At 41.9% G+C, this 18,205-nt stretch overlaps 1 protein-coding gene across 2 annotated transcripts in view; it reads right to left on the bottom strand.

The window, feature by feature from the left end:
• Nucleotides 1–636: 636 nt before the first annotated feature.
• elavl4 (ELAV like neuron-specific RNA binding protein 4) overlaps nucleotides 637–18,205 on the bottom strand; it is a 60,676-nt gene continuing 43,107 nt past the window's right edge. For both annotated transcript variants that reach the window (XM_068743069.1, XM_068743070.1), the window contains 3 exons: nucleotides 9,547–9,808; nucleotides 4,710–4,748; nucleotides 637–964 (listed from right to left, as the gene is read on the bottom strand). In XM_068743069.1, the coding sequence (XP_068599170.1) occupies nucleotides 637–964; nucleotides 4,710–4,748; nucleotides 9,547–9,808 (629 nt within the window). The remainder of the gene's footprint in view (nucleotides 965–4,709; nucleotides 4,749–9,546; nucleotides 9,809–18,205) is intronic.

Below are 18,205 nucleotides of genomic sequence, written 5' to 3'. Positions count from 1 at the left end.
TTCTCTTTTTTCTACATCAGAGTTACTGGGATTGTGGAACCCCACTGATAATCAATAAGGGGAAGGTTTTTTTTATACACACAAAAGAAATGGATGAATGGTTCACCAATTTAAAAAAGAGCCCCCTCCCTTTCACCACCGGGAGGTATAGCATACTAACGACAGTGGATCCGGATTTACAAAAGAAAATCAAATCCTGAATCAATAAAGAGAAAGGTTTTCAATCTAAAAAGGACATTCTCTTCTCTGAAACAAGGATATACAGGGATTTGCTACTGTTTACACAGAAGAGAGAAATCATTTGAACAACCACAACAAACATAAAGAATATACAACAAATAGAAGCCTGTGTTATCACAGAAGCTTTAGAAAAATTAACGTTTTCATCATTTAATTTTTGTAATACTTAGGCAACATTGGCTTATAGGTCCAAAGTTATAATATAAGCCATTTCTAGTTCAACTTGTTTGATGTTTTGTCGGTTCCCTTGTGTTCCAGTTGGAGTTTGCTGCATTGGATGGCTGTAGTAAAGTGGTTGTGGTAGTGACTGAAGGGCCTAAGGAACAGGTGGAGGGGTTGTTGGGGCAATTTTGGAGGAGACAAAGTTGCAGGGCAACTGCTTCTATCTGTCAAAGTTCAGGACTTGTGTGTCTTGTTAGTCTTGAAGGAGACTTGCAAGACACGGTCGCCCAACCTGTAGCCGTTGAGACTGGCGATGGCCATGGCCGCCTCGTCGTAATTCGTCATGGTGACAAAGCCAAAGCCTTTGCACTTGTTGGTGTTGAAGTCACGGATCACCTTGACGTTGCTGACTGCACCAAAGGGCCCGAACAGCTGCCACAGCACACTCTCATCTGAATCTGGGGACAGGTTGTACACGAAGATGCACCAACCGGTACCTGTGTGCCCAGGGATGTTCATGCCCACCAGGCTGGTCATGCTGTCAATGGTGATGGGGGAGAACCTGAGAGGGGAGGCAGAGTGGGGAAAAACGGCACAGAAAGGAGGAGAGAAAGAGGACATTGTAATTGAAATGGAAAAGACACTCAATGAAACTCAATGTTTGCATCTACTTGACATGAAATGGAAATAAACCAGTGAATCTCAATTTGTCCATCCAAACATAATGCTTAATTTCAAGATGCTCACCTTCACAATAACCTACTATAGATCATAAGAAGTAACAGATGTAAAAACCAAACTCCAACACAAATACATTGTGATATAAAGAAATATATGCTAATGTAAAAAAAAAAAAGTTATGTGTTTTGTGTGTCTGCACAGCTACTACTAGACGTTCCCTGAGTGCCTCGAGTCTGAAAGGGCCGCTCTCAGGAATGATGACATTCGATTGCATTCTTCTGAAGGGAATGCAGAGGAAGGGTCTCTCTTTGTGTCCCTGAGCAGCTCCTTTAGGAGCTAAATTGCAGGAAGTTGTTGAATAAAACGAATGCTAGGAATCCATCAAGGATCATGCACCAGCCTGCTAAATCTGTTTTCATTCGCCTCATAATCTTCTCTTTTTTGTGATACAGGAGATTTGAATCCTCAGTTGACTACACTTAATTGCTTTCCGCTCAATGGAAAGGGAAATGAGAAGAAAAAAAGTAAATCCCCACTTTTAAATAAAAGGTAAATGAGATAAAAAGGTTCATTTCTTATGCCACCTCTCGCCATGAAACGACTATAGGCATTATTGGGTGTGCTTTAATTGAGATTTCCGCTTTGCCGCAGGTGTCTCAGAGAAGGCTGCTTTCTTCAGGGAATGGTGGGTGGGAAGAGGGAGCAAACTAAATGGAAAATGGAAGCACTTTACAGCCCAGTGACATTAAGGTACAAAGTGTATTCCTCCCACTCCTCTCGCAGTCTGCAGGGTATTCTGTTCTATTCAAGAGCTCATGGTAGTGATCGATAGCACTGTTTGATGCTCAAGGCGCCGATCCCTGTCTCCAGTGACGACACTATATATGGCTCTAATCGCTAGGACCTTCCTGCGTGATCAAAGCTGTGCAGGAACATTTGCATTTAGTCTTTTTGCTTAAATGTGAGTTTTGCCATTGCAAGATGATTATAGCTCATTGGCGGCTTTCTGATTTTGACATTTATAATTGGATTCCAAATCTATTTGATTGAGACACATTTGAATCATCATTCTAAGTCTCCAAATCTATTCCAAGCATGTCTCTTCATGTCTTGTTGAAATGAGTTACAGTTATTTTTTCTCTCTCAAAGCATCAAGCAGCTTGAATCTTAAGTCGTTTTCACACCTGACCAAGCAGATTCGGTTCGGACTCATTGTTGAACATCATTGTTGAATTTATCATTTGTTGTGGTTCTGCTTTCACACTGTGATTTCTGAAGCGCATCGGACTTTCTGAGCAGCATCATGTGGTTGAAAGGGGCGCTCGTCATTGGGCAAAGTAGGAGGGGAGATCCCACATACGAACCGAACCAGGGTTCCCTTGCAAGTGAACTGAGACCCTCAGGCGGACCAGAGTTCGCTTGTTTGATCCTAACCAGAGTTTGGATGAGCTTTCACATCTGCCCAAACAAAGCGGACTGTCCGAGGAAACGGACTCTGGTCCATTTAAAGCGGACCAAACAGCGACAGTGTGAAAGCGACTTTAATGGGCGTCGTCACGTTGAGGCCTTTTCTGACATGACATATACTTTCATGCCTCTTCAGCTGGGCTTGCACAACTTGGTAAGTGAGGAGAATTAGTCTGTGATAGCTGTAAGTGTCTATATGTACATGTGTGTGTGTATATGTGCAAACATGCATGCATGGCTATCTAGAAAAGTGGAACCAAATACTAACCACAGATGTAGACAAAACTAGCGGTTGCATAGCAACAGTGTAGCTGACCAGACATCTATTCTGTCCCTTCTGAAGCCAAATACATCCAGCTCTCAGTGACTGTCTTATCATTTCTTTAAAATAATACACTCATAGCCTGAAAAGCTCTTCTACCTGATGAAATCCATCAGTCCAAACACTACTTTCACCGTCATAAACTCCTGCACAGTCTCCGAGTGAAGACAGCACTTATTAGAAGGCATATTTGAGACATTAAGGCAATGAGCTAAGGGAACATTTGTCTCGCTAACACTTAACCTGTGTTTTGCTAAGCTGACTTCAGATGGTCTTCCCCGTGCTTAGAGCATGCACGATGCAACCCATACAACACAATACCTCTGTCACCACAGCGGCTGGTGATCATGATTATGTAACACCTATGGTAGCAAGAAAGCAAAATGAAACATGGAGGCAAAAGGAAGGAATTCCGAGCAGAGCAGTGCCGAGCAAAGGTGGAGCTGTCTGCAGTGAAACAGCATTTCCTGTTTCCAGAAGGGATCCAGGTTCATCCAGCCTCATCTCATGATGGCAGTTGAGTTACATAGTTTTTATTCCAATACAACAGTGAGATAATAGGGGTGATTGATAAGTTTATGGCCTAAGAGAAGTCAAATAGAGAAGTTGGAGAGCTCTTTTGCAGTTAAACCTTGATTGTAGAAAGCTTGTTGTTCATAAAGTTTGTGTTCTTTCCTTTTCAATTTGAGTCAATTGAAATTAAGTACTGTCATAAATTCCTTTGGTGTCAAGGAGATTTCACCCAAGAGCAGTCAAAAAGGTCATGAAGACAAAACGGTGCCCCAACAAGGGTGCCCCTTGTTACAGCATGGCAAAGAAGTGAGCTGCTGAATTCAGAGAAGGGAGAGGGACCCCTGAAGATGACCCCAGTCATTTTCACCTTACAGGTGACCATTGGCTAATCCTGACATGATCCTGGTGGATTGCTGAATATCCCAACAGCGCATTGCCAGTAAGCTGGATATTCATCATAACGTGTCCATGACGTGGTCCACAGCACTTACCGAGGTGTAAGGGGACTGGATATTGAAACCCTTCAGTACAACATGTTTGAGTTGGATCCCAAGAGATGTCTCCAGCGGTTTGTAGATACAAATAAGTCTTGAATCCACCACTGGCAACCAGAAAAGGAAAAAACATCTAATACAGCAGCAACAGACTACTCGGATAACTACCGGCACTTCTTCCTCAAGATGAAAAAAGAGGCCACCTGCTGTTGGGCACATTCAGGAGGTCCAAGATGATATATACGAACGCTGGATCCAGAAAGATAAGGAGGGGACTATGTTGAGAAATAGGTTTCCTAAAAAGAATGATTTCTACCTAGGCGTGAAGTTATCAATCACCCCTCAGATTTATGAAATCAGTCTGACACATTTATAATAAAAAGGGACTGGTCTGAAGGTGTTCCTGTTGTTTGACAAGGAGGGAGAACCTGAATCCAAGAAAAACACACCTACAAATAAGGAGTTATAAAAAAGAAACGTCCATTCAGTACACAGAAACAACCCAAAATAATTAAAACAATACCACCACTTGTCATAATCAAACCAAAGGAAATTCATCACCACTGAAACAAACACTGATTGTTTTCTGCTTTTTCACACTGTAACTGCTTTGTAGGCTTTTAAAACCAATTCAAGCTGACAAGAAAAAAGTTATATAACCCCCCCCCAAAAGCAAACAACTAAAAATGCAGTTGACCTTGAACGTATGTCAAACACAAAGAGATTGCAAAATACAAGAAAACATCAACAACAACCAAAAAAAAAAAAAAAAAGATTGAAAAATCATTGAGTCAACATGGACATCTGGCATTGGTGAAGTTTTTAATTACCTCTTTACGCCATAGGCCATATTAAGCAAATTGTCCAGCCTGTAAAGAGAAGGAGGGTTCTGGGGTTAATGGTGGGCAGATGGTCGACTCACTCAATGGAACTAATGTTAAGTCCCTGTAGGAACTGCAAAGGTCCCCCTCACTCAAGAACAAACAAACCTGTCTCTACTCAGTCCATTACAGGCAATGAAGCTGCAGCCCCGTCCGTAATGTGGCCACTGTCAGCCACTGCATTACATTCAGCGTAGCCCCACACATGCTAAATCTAGAGCCGGGTCGTGACATTGCTGTAGGTGCGGTCTTTTAATTGCTATACAAGATTCGAGCAGTGGTCACAGTTCAGCATTATATTCACACACAGAGCTCTGATGGTGGCATGGTGGGGACAATGCACGGCACCGGGCAATTCAGGGTTAGTCATAGAGCTACACAATGCTAAATCAATGATTTAACATGCAAACAATTGCATGTGGATATCCATACAAGTCTCTCCACCACATTGATGATTCATTAGAAGATGGAGGTTAAGAATTAGAAAAAACTAGGCTCTTTAATTTGTGTTGACTCAATTGAGAGAACACGTGAGGTGACGGGAAAATGATCCAGAGTTCTGTCAGTGTAATGGTTTGGCATTTGAACAATGGTGAAGGAGGGCGGTGATGATGATCAGTTTTCTCTGAGGTGGCCCAACTAAAAACACAGCTGAACCATTAGCCTTGTTATTGTTAGCATTTGTCTTTGTGGTTGGTATCAGGTCAGATAGCTGCGTGTTAATCTGAGGGGGTCTTCTATCTGAAGGGGTCAGGTTTGGATTCATATGCCGTTTCATTTCAACGCCAGCTCTTTGAGCTTCTGCCACTGCAGCCAGCCTGGGTAAACTAGTGTTTGTGTGTAATTGTATGCGTCTGTGTGTGTGGATTGGGAACCCAGTCAACCGTGGGTGTGTGTTTGCAAGTCGTGCTCAGAAACCTGTGGGCTGCATGAAATGTTGGCCCTCTTGGGTCTTTGATGCAGTCTGCTTGGTGACTCAATGACCTTCATTCCTCACTTGGGTCTGGCCTGTCTCATGTCTTATTAACTCTTCTGGCCTAATGGACTGGGGCCATGGCTTATTGAGCAACAGCTGGCCAGTGAAGCCTTGTTCTTCTTGAACACAGTGCAAACTTTCTCACCTCAACTCTAATGTCAGGGCTGTTTCTCCTTGTCTATTTCAGTCAACAAGCATTTGCTTTCTTGCAACACAAGTGAAACAATATTTACCAAAACCAGACAGCATTATTATTGTTTTTAATCACAATGACCCCAGACAAACCCTCTACATCATGAAAACCTGTATTATTTTCTCACTTAATATGTCCGCAGCTAATTATTAACAAGTAATAACATCCATTGCAAGAATCATAGTATATATGAATCATTTTAATTGAATTTAGATTCCATTTTAGACATGAGAAATCAGTAGTCTTCCCAGTCAGGGTGCCAGGTAAGTTTATTTAAGTGTAGAGCGCAGTAATAACTTTTGTTTAAACATGTGATTTTAATAGCCTCACAATGTTTTAAGATATAAATGTTTAAAATGCTTATTCATTTAGTAATTCATGTTGAAATCAACACATTGAGGTCAACTGAAGCAATTTCATAAATAAAAACTTACACATTAACATTTTGAGTACACTGTAGGCTAGATGAGGATCTTGTGTGTGTCTGCAACGCTGCATGATTCTCTCTTAACATTACCAAAAAGTAAGAAGGCAGCCCTTAAATAAAGAACAGTGACGAGGAGGCTAGACAGGAGCATTAAAGCAGCAATTAACCCATTTAGTGGCAAGGGAACAAGCAGGCTGATTTGTGGGTAAATGAGTCAATTGGAGAAACGCTCAGAGGAGAGGCGCTCCAGGACCGATAAGCACGAAGACATCTGCTAGCCGTCGGGCCATTGGGCCACAACAAAACAACCTGCTGCTAACCCACTCTGTCTCTCCTTGCCATACATGTGTGAATGCACGCTGATGCCCACTCACCATGCAAACACCGTCGGCCTTTCACGCTGCCTCTCCCAACTCGATTTAAACAATGGAGGTTTTGTTCTTCCTCTCAAAGCATGTTAATGGAGGAATGGGTGTTTTTGTCTGTTCTTTTTGGAAACAAAAACATCTTTTCAATTAAAACTGGCTCCTTCCCTGAATATAATAAGACTAATTTGCTAATTAGCACCATTAGTTAATGACAGAGGATCGGAAATGAGCCGGGATCTGGGGCTCAGTGCATTGTGCTTGAGTTGATTTTGTTTGCTGTGTTGGAAAGGATACAAGCACATTACACATTAACATTTGTTCCAGCAGGCCCACGTGTTTTAGTCACACAGGATATATATAATATATTATCAAATATAGAAATGCTGCAGTGGTATCTTCATTATGGTCAGTCTTCTAACTTTGTAATATTTGAACTTGTTAAGGATGCAAAACAAGCAGGAACATAATTTAAAAAATTTACAATAGATTATTTCCCACATTGATTTACAGGCAATGCAGATACTTTTAATTCTACCTATGAAACATATGAATATTATATTTTGTCTTCACTTTTAATGTTATTTATTCTCCTTGACTGTGTTGAATATTGAAAAAAGATCTGACTCTCTTTCCTTAAGGGATTAAGTTAGAAAAGGGGAATGGCACACATCTTGCATATTTCTAACTTGTAAAATATTTAGGCATTTGTGCAGGGCTTAAGAGAAGAGAGTAGGGGCACGGGGACACAGTGTGGAAGTGTCCTGTGGTTGCGAGTTGTGATGAGAAGCGACAGCTCTCCTGCCGAGCCTGTAAATTGGCTTGGCGTATCAGACACACAGCCATGCTACATCGCTCAGGTGTCACACCAGGGAAGCCGCTCCTGAAGAAAAATATCTTCCAAGCTCTGACTTTGATGGAGAGTAAACAGCACAACAGGATTAGTGTTATTGAAAAAGAGAGGAAATTGTAGAAGTGCATTCTGTCCCCAATTTAAAAACTTTCCAAATGTAGCTTTTTGTAGTTGAGTAAAGGAGATGTCAGGACAAAGCACTTGAGTTATCAGAACATTTAACCTATAAAAATATATAATAGTTTGTGTCAGTAATGACTGACATGAAATGACCAGGCTTGCCATACATATAGTATATGATAAATGATCACTTCCTGACCTGGGCAAAAGCTTTCTTTTTTCTTTTTGAAAATTATTTAGGTTCAGTTGGACTGTTTCACATACACTCGATTTAATCAAGTTAAAACCAGGTTAAAACACAAATCTTTAAATTAGGTTGGACTGCGTTTTTATTTTGCCCATTGTTCACATGATTTAAAACATCCGTCTCTCTTTAATAACTTCCACTTCCAATGCAGGAACTGGCATTTAATATGGACTTATTAACAGTTACGCGGTGCGTGATGTCGGGATGTGTCTAAAGTGAGTCATACAAAATCAATGAATTAAAACATGGTTTGTATCAGTATGACCATATGATGTTTACACTTACAATACTTAAATCTAAATATATATCTTTGCCCAGGCCTCACAGAGAATATTTAGAAAGTGTTGGTTCGGTGGCAGCATGATGAAATGAGGGGAAATGTGTAGTAGTGAACGACAGAACCCCACAGTCTCTTATGAACAGTTCCTCTCAGAGCACCCACAGGGCCAGGTTTACTGACACCTGCACCATGTACAGAATTCACATCTGCTGTTCAGAAGGGATAAATACCGGGAGAAAAGTTGCATCAGTGTTGATACACAGACACGGTTATGACTCATGCCATCAACGCGTCGGCGTTACATCCCCTGCTCAAACAGTGCAAGGTGCATTGATTTTGATTTTTCTAAATCAGGCCTGTTGTTTGGAATAGATGTGTTTCCTTGATTAAATGCATTTAATGTCACATAAACCAAGAATAGCCGCTGTCTGATTTAAGACCGATGACATTACATCTCTCAGTTCCTGCTCATCATTTTATGATACCAAACATACTGTGCAGTTTTGAGGTCAATCCGCATTAGCATATACGTACTGTTATTCTTAACTTGATCACATTAAACTGGAGATTCCCATCCTTTTGAGCAGATGTCAACAGTGACCCCGTTCTATTATTTTGGTGAGCCTAGGGCATTCTGTGTTTCAATTTATTACATCTTAATAGCATAATGTCTCTGGATGAGCAAGGACGCAGGGGGAACTGTGTCTATAGATGAATAACATTCTCTCGTTTAATTTACAAATGCTATAGGCGATGTCACAGCCATCATTTTAGGTATTTTAAATTTACTGTCTGTGAAATTGAGCTTTCCTGTCACTTGGTTATAACTCTAAATACCACAAGCAGCTTTGGCTGACACTAATATGAACAATAACCCAGGTCTCAACACTGTGGAGGTCTACTTGCTTTCGTGTATCTGTATACACATTTTCTTCTATTTCTAATGAAGATGTTTTCGTACTCAGGAGTCAAGTGGGCAATTTCCATCACAGCATTAAATAGGTTCCAAATTCCCTCCTCTTAACATCGCCACTGCGAAGACTTTAACTTCCTAAATGTCCTCCGGTTTTGAAACTTAATGGCAATTTTAATTTTGCTCACACTGGTGGTGGTCGAGCTGGGATCCTTCCAAAATGAGCAAGGCAGATTTTAGTTAGGATTTTTTGTGGGCTCATCAAAGGAATACTAGAAAACTGGCTCAGCTATGAAGGTTGGGAAACTTTGCATCAGCACCTTCAAACTCACACAGTGTAGACAACCATAACAACTATCTGAACCCTTTCTCATCCTACAGTGTCTCTTCTCTGCCCCACTTTCTCACTCACCTGAACCTCTGCGCCTGGTGGTGGAGGGGGCCTGGGTATCGGCGATTGGGGGACTGGTACAGTTGTGACAGGAGGGCTTGGCTGGTTTTCTGGCTGGGGTTGTTAGCGAACTTGACCGTGATGGGCTCAGCGGCGCCTGATGGCTTCTGTCCATTCAGGCCCTTGATGGCCTCCTCAGCCTCTATCCTCTTATCAAAGCGGATGAAGCCCACACCTCGGGAGCCACCTGCGGGGCCAGCAGAGCACAAACAAACACAAACCCCTTTTACTTTACAGGGTTTAGACAGAACTACTGCAGTCCGTACATTTGCACTACATGTTGAGAATAAATTATATTTCCATAATAAATTAAGGCTAACTAATACAAAATTGTATATAACAAATACCAAACAATAAAAATCGAATCATACAACCACTTATACTTTGCAGAGTGGGAGTGGAGCCTATCTGGTGTGGAGCAGAGTTGACCACATAGAGACAAAAAAAAACCCCACTCACATTGCAACCTATGGACCATTTAGAGCCGTCAATCGACAGCACACAGGGAGGAAGCAAAGGCCCCAGGTTTGGATTAAAACCCAGCACCTTCGTGCTGTGAGCTGACAGTGTTGACCAATGCCCCACTGTGCCACCCAGTGAAAGGTGGAGTTCAACAGTAAACCCATCACATGCCCTCTGAAGCTAAACCTGACGTGCTGCAACCGACACCAGCATGCACAGTTAGTTTGGAGGGAGAAGGAAGGTATACTAGAAAAAGTACCCAACCACCAGCCGTAGCCTTTGGATGTGTCGTGTCGCTGCCGTCACAGCCAGTCACACGCTCAATCACTCTTTATGCCATGTGCTCAGTGACATTTGAGCCGTTTCCTGGGAGATATTTTTTGACTGCCATCTGAGAGGAGCATTTAGAGATGTGCTTCCTGGGAGGTCTTTTATTGGTGCCTTTGAATACTCTATGGTTATGTATGCATCAGTGTGTATGTGCGTGTGCGCAACTCACTGGTATCTATTAATGGATGCTGTGCCTTGTTTTAATGAGGCTGCCTAGATGGCCCAGAGGATGCTCGCTCAGTGACAGCGGCAGTCTGTGGAAGACACTATTTACATAATGCTATGTGTGCACACAGGCACGTCTGTGTGACTGAGACTGAACAAAAGCAGGGAAGTGAGAAAAAGGGGAATTTGATGTTTGAGCATCATTGTGTGTGCAGCCCCTTTCTTACATATAAAACCTTCCTTATTATTATGCTCCGTTTTTGTACATGCCATCCCGCTCCCAATCTTTTTTTTAAAAACTTCCTGCCGGCGTGTCTCATGGTACTTGTTCCCCGAGCTGCACCTTGACCATCTCGCTCCCCTTTCTGTTCTGTTTTTCTCACCAGAACACAAGCGTCACAAGGCCATTTTCTTTCTAAACAAGCTCAAAAATGTCAACAGAATACAAATCATCACCTTATGTCCTTTTATAAGTTTTATTTTGGACATCAAATTAAGAGAATGTCTTTATTTAATTAACAAATCAGATGAGGGATTTTACAAATGTGTCAATTCAATTCAAAGCAGGGACACTGTTATTAACCGTTTCACTTAATTAATAAGACACTCATTTACAATTTGCACAAATTTCCCACCACTGTGGAATATTTAAAGTATTTCTTTATGACATCAAATATGCAAAAGGCCCCACTTTACCTGTAAACTGCTCAATAATCAGTGCCCTCTGCAGGTTAACAATGTTCTGGTGCAGAAGAGACATAAGAGGCAAATGAAACTGAGCTTTATTGGTGCAAAGGGAAAAACTGAAAACGATGACCAGCACAAGTTTTGCTAGGGATGTAGTTGACTCAGCTCTGACTGCATTTAGAAACAAAGGACCAATATCACTTCACACTCATTACTCTGTTCTTACCTTTACTGTTACTTTTCTCCCAACAGGCTCATGTTCTCACTTCCTCTTGGAACAATTCTGTATCTGTATGTTTTAATTAACTTCCCAGAAGCTGAAATATAACGAGTTTAATTCTTGTTTTTTCCTGCTTCGTTGTCTTCAGTTATTACTGCAGCTCTCATAAATGAGCAGTACAGAACGTGAGGCAACATGGAGGTCACTGCTGAGTCCTTGTTTTGGAGCTGTAGACAGCAACTGTAATTAGTAATGGATATCTGTGAGGTTTGAAAATGCACTTAACATTAAAGCTTTTCATAAAGTCACCGTGCGTCTCTTTAATAAGTAATAAGTAATGTGTCCCGGGAAGCAAAGGTGGAAAAGGAAGAGCCTTGCTCAAGGTCAACTCAGCGGTAGTTAAGGAAGGGGAGAGCATTACTCATTCACTCCCTCCACTGAGACGAGAGCGGACAAGAGAGGACTGTATTTGTCCTTAAATCCTCACACTTGTTTGGCCTTGAGCTGCTTCTAAGCTGCTTCTGGCTGGAGGGCATCTAGACAAATGCTTGGCATACTGATGAAGAAATGGCACACACACACACACACATGCACATACCTCAAGAGCAGCTTAGAATAAAGTGTAAAACGAAGAGTAGATTTGTTCGTGATTATTTACTATCACAACGGTTTGAAGTGTGTGAGAGAGAGAGAGAGAGAGAGAGAGATTTTCCTCATTGTACTGTGTACCAGCTGCTCTTGAAAACATATTTGTGAGGAGATGTGAAGCATGGCCTAGCCATCATGAAGTCACATGCATACTGCTGTACTTGGATAAACGTTGCATCTTTCGCAAAAGTCTCCAAGGAAAACATCCCAGTTCATCTAACAGGCACATCTTGTTATGGGCTGCACTGGACAAAGACCCAGGTGAAAGTGAAAAACCAGATGGCCATGAAAAGAATACTTCCATCTGTAAGAAACCATCATTGCTTTCTTTAACTTGTATTACCCCTACTAGAATTAAGCCCCTGTGTTCACCATATTGGTCTCACCTAGCTTCAGTCCCGAGGTCACAAATAATTAAACAGGGCACCTTGAAGAGGATTTTTTATTGAAAAATCATGCAAGAAATTTTAAGAAAAAGAGTTTCCACCTAAATTTGTTGACTAGGGCAGACTGAAGGAATAATACCAATCAATTGTTTAAGAAATCAAGCTTGGAACAGTAGTAAACCCTTATATCCTGTTCAGCTGTAGTGAAGGAAAATGGATGTTCTTGAGTGAAGACCCTCAGACACAGCTGAAGCACAGAGTAGAAGAATAGTCGCAATGTTGAAGTGGAATAGGAATCAACACAGGTCGATGTTTAAGATGACAGATTGCTGATGATTTTGAGCTCACTATCCACTGTTCATTATTGTAGACACACACACACACACACACACCTTCTGTTCATCATTAGTACATAACACAACTAATTTGCAATTAACGAAGCTTACTGTCACAATGGTGAGACCAACCTACTAACTGTCCTTTCAAACAGCTCCAGAAGCCTAGGATGCTTATCAACGGCCAGTCAGCCATATAGGCAACATTAGAGCACAATGTACTTGCTAGGGTACAGCCATCTGTCTCTCTTCTTCTCATACGCTCCCTCTCCTTCATAGTAATCAACAGAGGCTTATGTAACTCTCTCTACCTGTGCTTATCTCGCTCTAACACACACCGACAGGCACATTGGCTGCCTTACTAATGACACGCCACCTAAATCTGAGGGAAGGCAGACTGAGAGCGGTTGGGGAGCGGTGAACGAATGCCGGGGTAGGGGAGGTTGAGGCAGGAATGAAAAGGAGAGAGGGAAAGAGTGGGAAAGTGGAGCGAGGGAGGCATGCAAGGAGGTGGCGGTAAAGGACGATAATGAAAGGAAACGGTGCTATTCTTGCTTTCTGTGGCACAAACAAAGCGGCTCTCTCCTCTCTCGCTAAAACCCACTATCATTTCCCCAAACACTGACAGAGAAATGACTGCTCCTCTGAGAAACCAAAAGAAAGGAGAGTGGTGAGAAAACTGGCTGCTGGGTAATGAAAGAACCATACTTTCTTTTCAATTTCATGCATCTAGGGCTTTGTATCCGTGTAAGTAGGCCTATACACTCACTGAGATAGGCACATGCACGGCTGCACACGTGTGCAAGCAAAATCTGAAAGTGTTTCTGTCACTCCGTTCCCAATCCTTTTATATTTCATTTGAGGAGCTATATTGTGCAAACTGTGTCAAATGATTCGACTTGTCTTTCCAATATATAAATATGATATGGCAGCAGTAGAAAGAAACCCTCATTTCTGCTGTCTTCTAATTATGAGGAAAGAAAAATGCAATGTCCTCGTTGTAAGTAACATTAGAATGCCTGGGTACAGATGGCATTTGAAAAAGCAGCAAGTGGAGAGACAAATACACTTTGAAGAGTGGAGGCGACCGTTGCTTTAGCCTTCGTCAGAGCAGAGCTTCAACCATCTGTCTAATGTGTGACAAGCGCAAAAATAGTGTTCTTATCTGTTTGTGTCTGTGTGTTCATGTATGCCAGGTACCAGAGACAGAACACACTCTAAAGCCTATAAGGGAAAGGACTCCTCGTGGTAGACAGATACGAAATGATATGAATCAAGGCTGCAATCTTGCCACCTGGAGGGTGTACAGCTCCACTAGAATAACCTTGACCACTCTCTACTACTGAGCAGGTAGAGAACAGGTTCAGTGTGGTGCCAGTCTGAATCCATTATTCAAGTCAGGAGAGGAGAGAATGTCCCAGCTGTACAGAGGAGAGGCAATCTTTTGAGGACACAACAGCGCAAACATGATTGATATGAAAAAACACCAAGCTGTGGAGCCATGCTGGCTTGTAAGAAGATTTTACAGCTCCATTTTCTTGGCATTGGAAAGACTAGTGCTGGCAGCGCTATGCAGTGGCATTCCCTGACCTTCAAATGCATGCTGTTTAGGTATTCTTTGTGCCCACTGAGTAGGCACGGCACAAAGGTGAAAAAGAGGCAAAAGAGTTCCATGGAAACGAGGCAGCACACATTTGGTGTTTAGTGGAAATGTACATAAATGGTGCACAAGGAGTAGGAGCGAGTCTGTTTACAGACATCACACACTATTTTTCTTATTTGTTATTTTAGACGAAACAAATGTGTAGCTACAGAAAGTGACAAAATAAGTTAAAAAGGTAGGAACATTGGAATTGACTCCCAGCACAGTGGCAATCCACAGATAACGGTGCCTATGAGCTTTTAGGCATTTTAAAAACTTCCCCACTGCTCGATTAAATCCCTTCAAGAAGCGGGACAAATATGGACGTCCGGTTTGACGCTCTGCTTGAAAGCCCCTAAGCAGAGTCTTATGATGCACAGTGCAATGTAGCACGAGCAAACGACACACAACCAGCATTTGTGTGTGGTTGAATACTGTTGCATATGTTTACAGTATACACCGTTAGAAATTCTCTGGGATGTTTGTGTCTATCTTCCTCTAAAACTACCAAATTATAAGGGAGGAGAGCCGTGTTGTTTCAATTATGCCGAAGGTAGCTTTGGGTACATTTTACAGGAGTGAGTCATGAAACAAATCATCTTCAGTGCCATTATTGTTGTCGGCACACATAATCACATTTTCATAGCTTCCAACAGAGTCAGTAATTGCTCACAACAGGTCTTGATCCCCCCCAAAAATGCTTTGAAGTTAGAAGAGAGATTTCTTTTTCTGAAAGCTCCAACATACAGAATATAACTTGGCTGCAAAATAAATCTAAGAGTATGCAAAAATTATACAGAAAACTGTTATCAGAAATATTGAAGATCACTTTCTCTAGTAGAGTGACGCCATAAATGCTTGTGACCTTTCTAGGAATCTTTCCCATCGCTCCTGTCCATCACACATAAAAGGACTTCATCATCAGCCTTTTCGCAGCTGCATCTTTAAGCACACTGAGCAGCAACTGAGTTTCACATCAGAGGCAGCATTTGCAGAAGCCAAGCACGCGGATCGATCATATTTGCAGTTATCGATCAGGTAAGCATTGACCTCTGCTTAAACATGGGTCCCGGATGGAGAACTAGGAATAGCCAACTATTGATCCAAGGCTGTCTCTGATATTATATCTCTTTCAAATTGATGTTGAGTCTAACCCAGCTGTCAGAGCACAGGATCACGCCCTAGCTGCTTTCCCTGAAGGTTAAAAATAGATGAAGGATGGGGAATCCATCCTGCGCTATTTGTAATTATAAAGAGACAGAACATGCTTATCAGGTCAGAAAGAATCAATAAGCAGTGGAACAAAGAGAGCAGAGCAAAGTGACAGAGGAGATGGAGAGATATCCTTGTCAAGTTGATGTGGAGTTTGCTCTCTGAGTCTCGGGGCAATTTGGGAGTTTCTGCTGCCTCTGACCATGAATGATGCTGGCAGTGATGCTTTTAAAGTCCCCTTTTTGTCTTCATGAACAGAAGAGTGACTGCAGGGTGCATCCTGTTGATGAGGAGGCCATTTAGAGAAAACAGACTTCATGTTCCCAATTTAGCAGCGCAGGAGCTGGGGATCATCAGTCCATCTGCCAGTGGTCACAGGAGAACAGCTATTACTTCTTTATGTAGCAGCGCTGCGCCTACGCGTTTCAGCCGGTGTACTGCCCCCATCTACAGCCTGTATAATTTCTGTGGATGATGTATGCATCTGTATGACCTTCAGACATTGACTCAATGATTGAAATGGATTTCACATACTGATTAGGTCTTTACATAATTACTGGCTGTAAAGACATTGATGACCTGCAACATGGGACATTCTAAAAACAGATAAATAAACGACACCGTAACAATAATCACATGTTATTAATCTGAAATGAGTGGTGCAGTGCAGCAACACCACCATCAACACATCCGGGAAGCTGATTACCTGGACAGAGCACCACGAACCAGCCACACAACAAAATCTGTGTCTAAGTCTCTACTTTCCTTTTCTCGCCTTTCTTGTTCTGTACTTACATTTTTTGGCAGACACAAGAGAGTTAAGATTTGCAGCCTATTTCTCTCTAAATGGCAGCGACAGTGTGCTTGTGGGAGAGAAGAAAATGATAAGGCATTGATGCTAGCATACGACCCTCAGGGCTCTTCTAAAGTCCTCCGTGTTTTTTAATCACCAGCAACTCTACATCTAATTTATCATTAACATTTCTCCTGCTGATCCTTATGTCTCTGAGGACACCTTGCATCTCTATTTCTCATTATCGTCATTTGTATGCACATGCATGTGTGTGTGTGTGTGTGTGTGTGTGTGTATATATATATACAGTGCCAGTTTAAAGACTGGACACACATTCAGTGTGTGACTACCGTATGTCTAGACTTGTGAATTTCACATTTAACTCAGGCAGGCAGCAAATAGAGAGTTAAATTAGGCTACTCGGTTAACTCCGAGTATAAAGGAGTAGTGGTTTGGAGTGTTGTGGGTTTCAGAGGAAGGGGTATGACAAAGGAACATTGTGAATAACGAGGTGAAAGCTTATATATTAACTTTAAGAAATGCTGCATGCAATATTTCAGCTTCCACATTCTCCTGTCCAACAAAACAAAACAAATGTTTGTGTTTGAGGCAGAAATTGATGATTGAATTGATCATAACAATTTAAAAGTTCAGATCTTTACTGAAATTTACTTTTTTTTTTTTTTTTTGCTATTTAACAATAACAAATAGCATTTGGAACTTTTCATATGTTTACCTAGCGTAGATTTTCCCACTACTGTGGCTGGGTGAAAAATGGAAAAGAGAACGAAGTGCTTCTTTCCCAGCAGCAGGATCAGCACCATGGAGAGCGCCGCAGAGCTCAGACCGCTCTCCAGAAGCAGGATCAGCACCATGGAGAGCGCCGCAGAGCTCAGACCGCTCTCCCCTCTTCCTGCCAACAGCTGCCTTATAAAATACACGTGTGATGGTTTGCAGGGAAGGATGTTACATGATCAGACTGGCCAAATTATTGCCACCAACAGAATAAAATAAATTGGACTTGCTCAGAACTAATAGATGGAATTTAAATGCAGTTTTGTAACTGCATTGCAGTCGTCATGATTGGTAGTGTGCTGCATTCGAAGACAAATTATGGTACAAAAACAGTATTCTGTATTGGTGGTTGGACATGAAACTGCTAGCTGTTTCTGTATATATATTGTCATAATAAAAGGTTTTTGGCAAAGAGAGACATTTAGTAGATCTAATGCTCATGGAGAGCGATATGTGCATATTAAATATTAGTGCATTAGCTTAAAATTGTTGCATGTAAATGAAATAGATACACGCAGAGCATTTGCTCTGGGTGTTTACATTATTTCCCACGTTGGGTGATACACAATTGCTTCAATTCATCTGGACATGCTCGTATGACTGGAGAGGGCCTGAGCTGAGAAGCTGAGCCACAATAATAAATAACAATTCGAGATGCTGGTGTGGCTGTGGATGAACAGATATGTTTTCCGTGGTTGTGCTGTCTGTTGTGTGACTGTGCCTCATTGAAGGAAGTCTCCAGGGTCTAAGAAAGATGGTGGTCTGACAGGTCTGTTAGTAAAAATCAACAGATGGTCCCACTTCATCTAAATGTGTGCTGACGAGGGTAGAATCTTTTCCCCTTACCTCTCCCTTTGCTTCCTCCCTCCTCTCATTTCCTCTCCTCCCACGTCTCTGCACAATCCCCGCTCCATGCTTTCCTTTGTCTGCACCCCCCCCCCCCCC

This window comes from Brachionichthys hirsutus, chromosome 9, assembly GCF_040956055.1.
Source record: "Brachionichthys hirsutus isolate HB-005 chromosome 9, CSIRO-AGI_Bhir_v1, whole genome shotgun sequence".
Taxonomy (NCBI): domain Eukaryota; kingdom Metazoa; phylum Chordata; class Actinopteri; order Lophiiformes; family Brachionichthyidae; genus Brachionichthys; species Brachionichthys hirsutus.
Note: the sequence above shows the minus strand (reverse complement) of the source record. Positions and strands in the feature narration are given on the sequence as shown.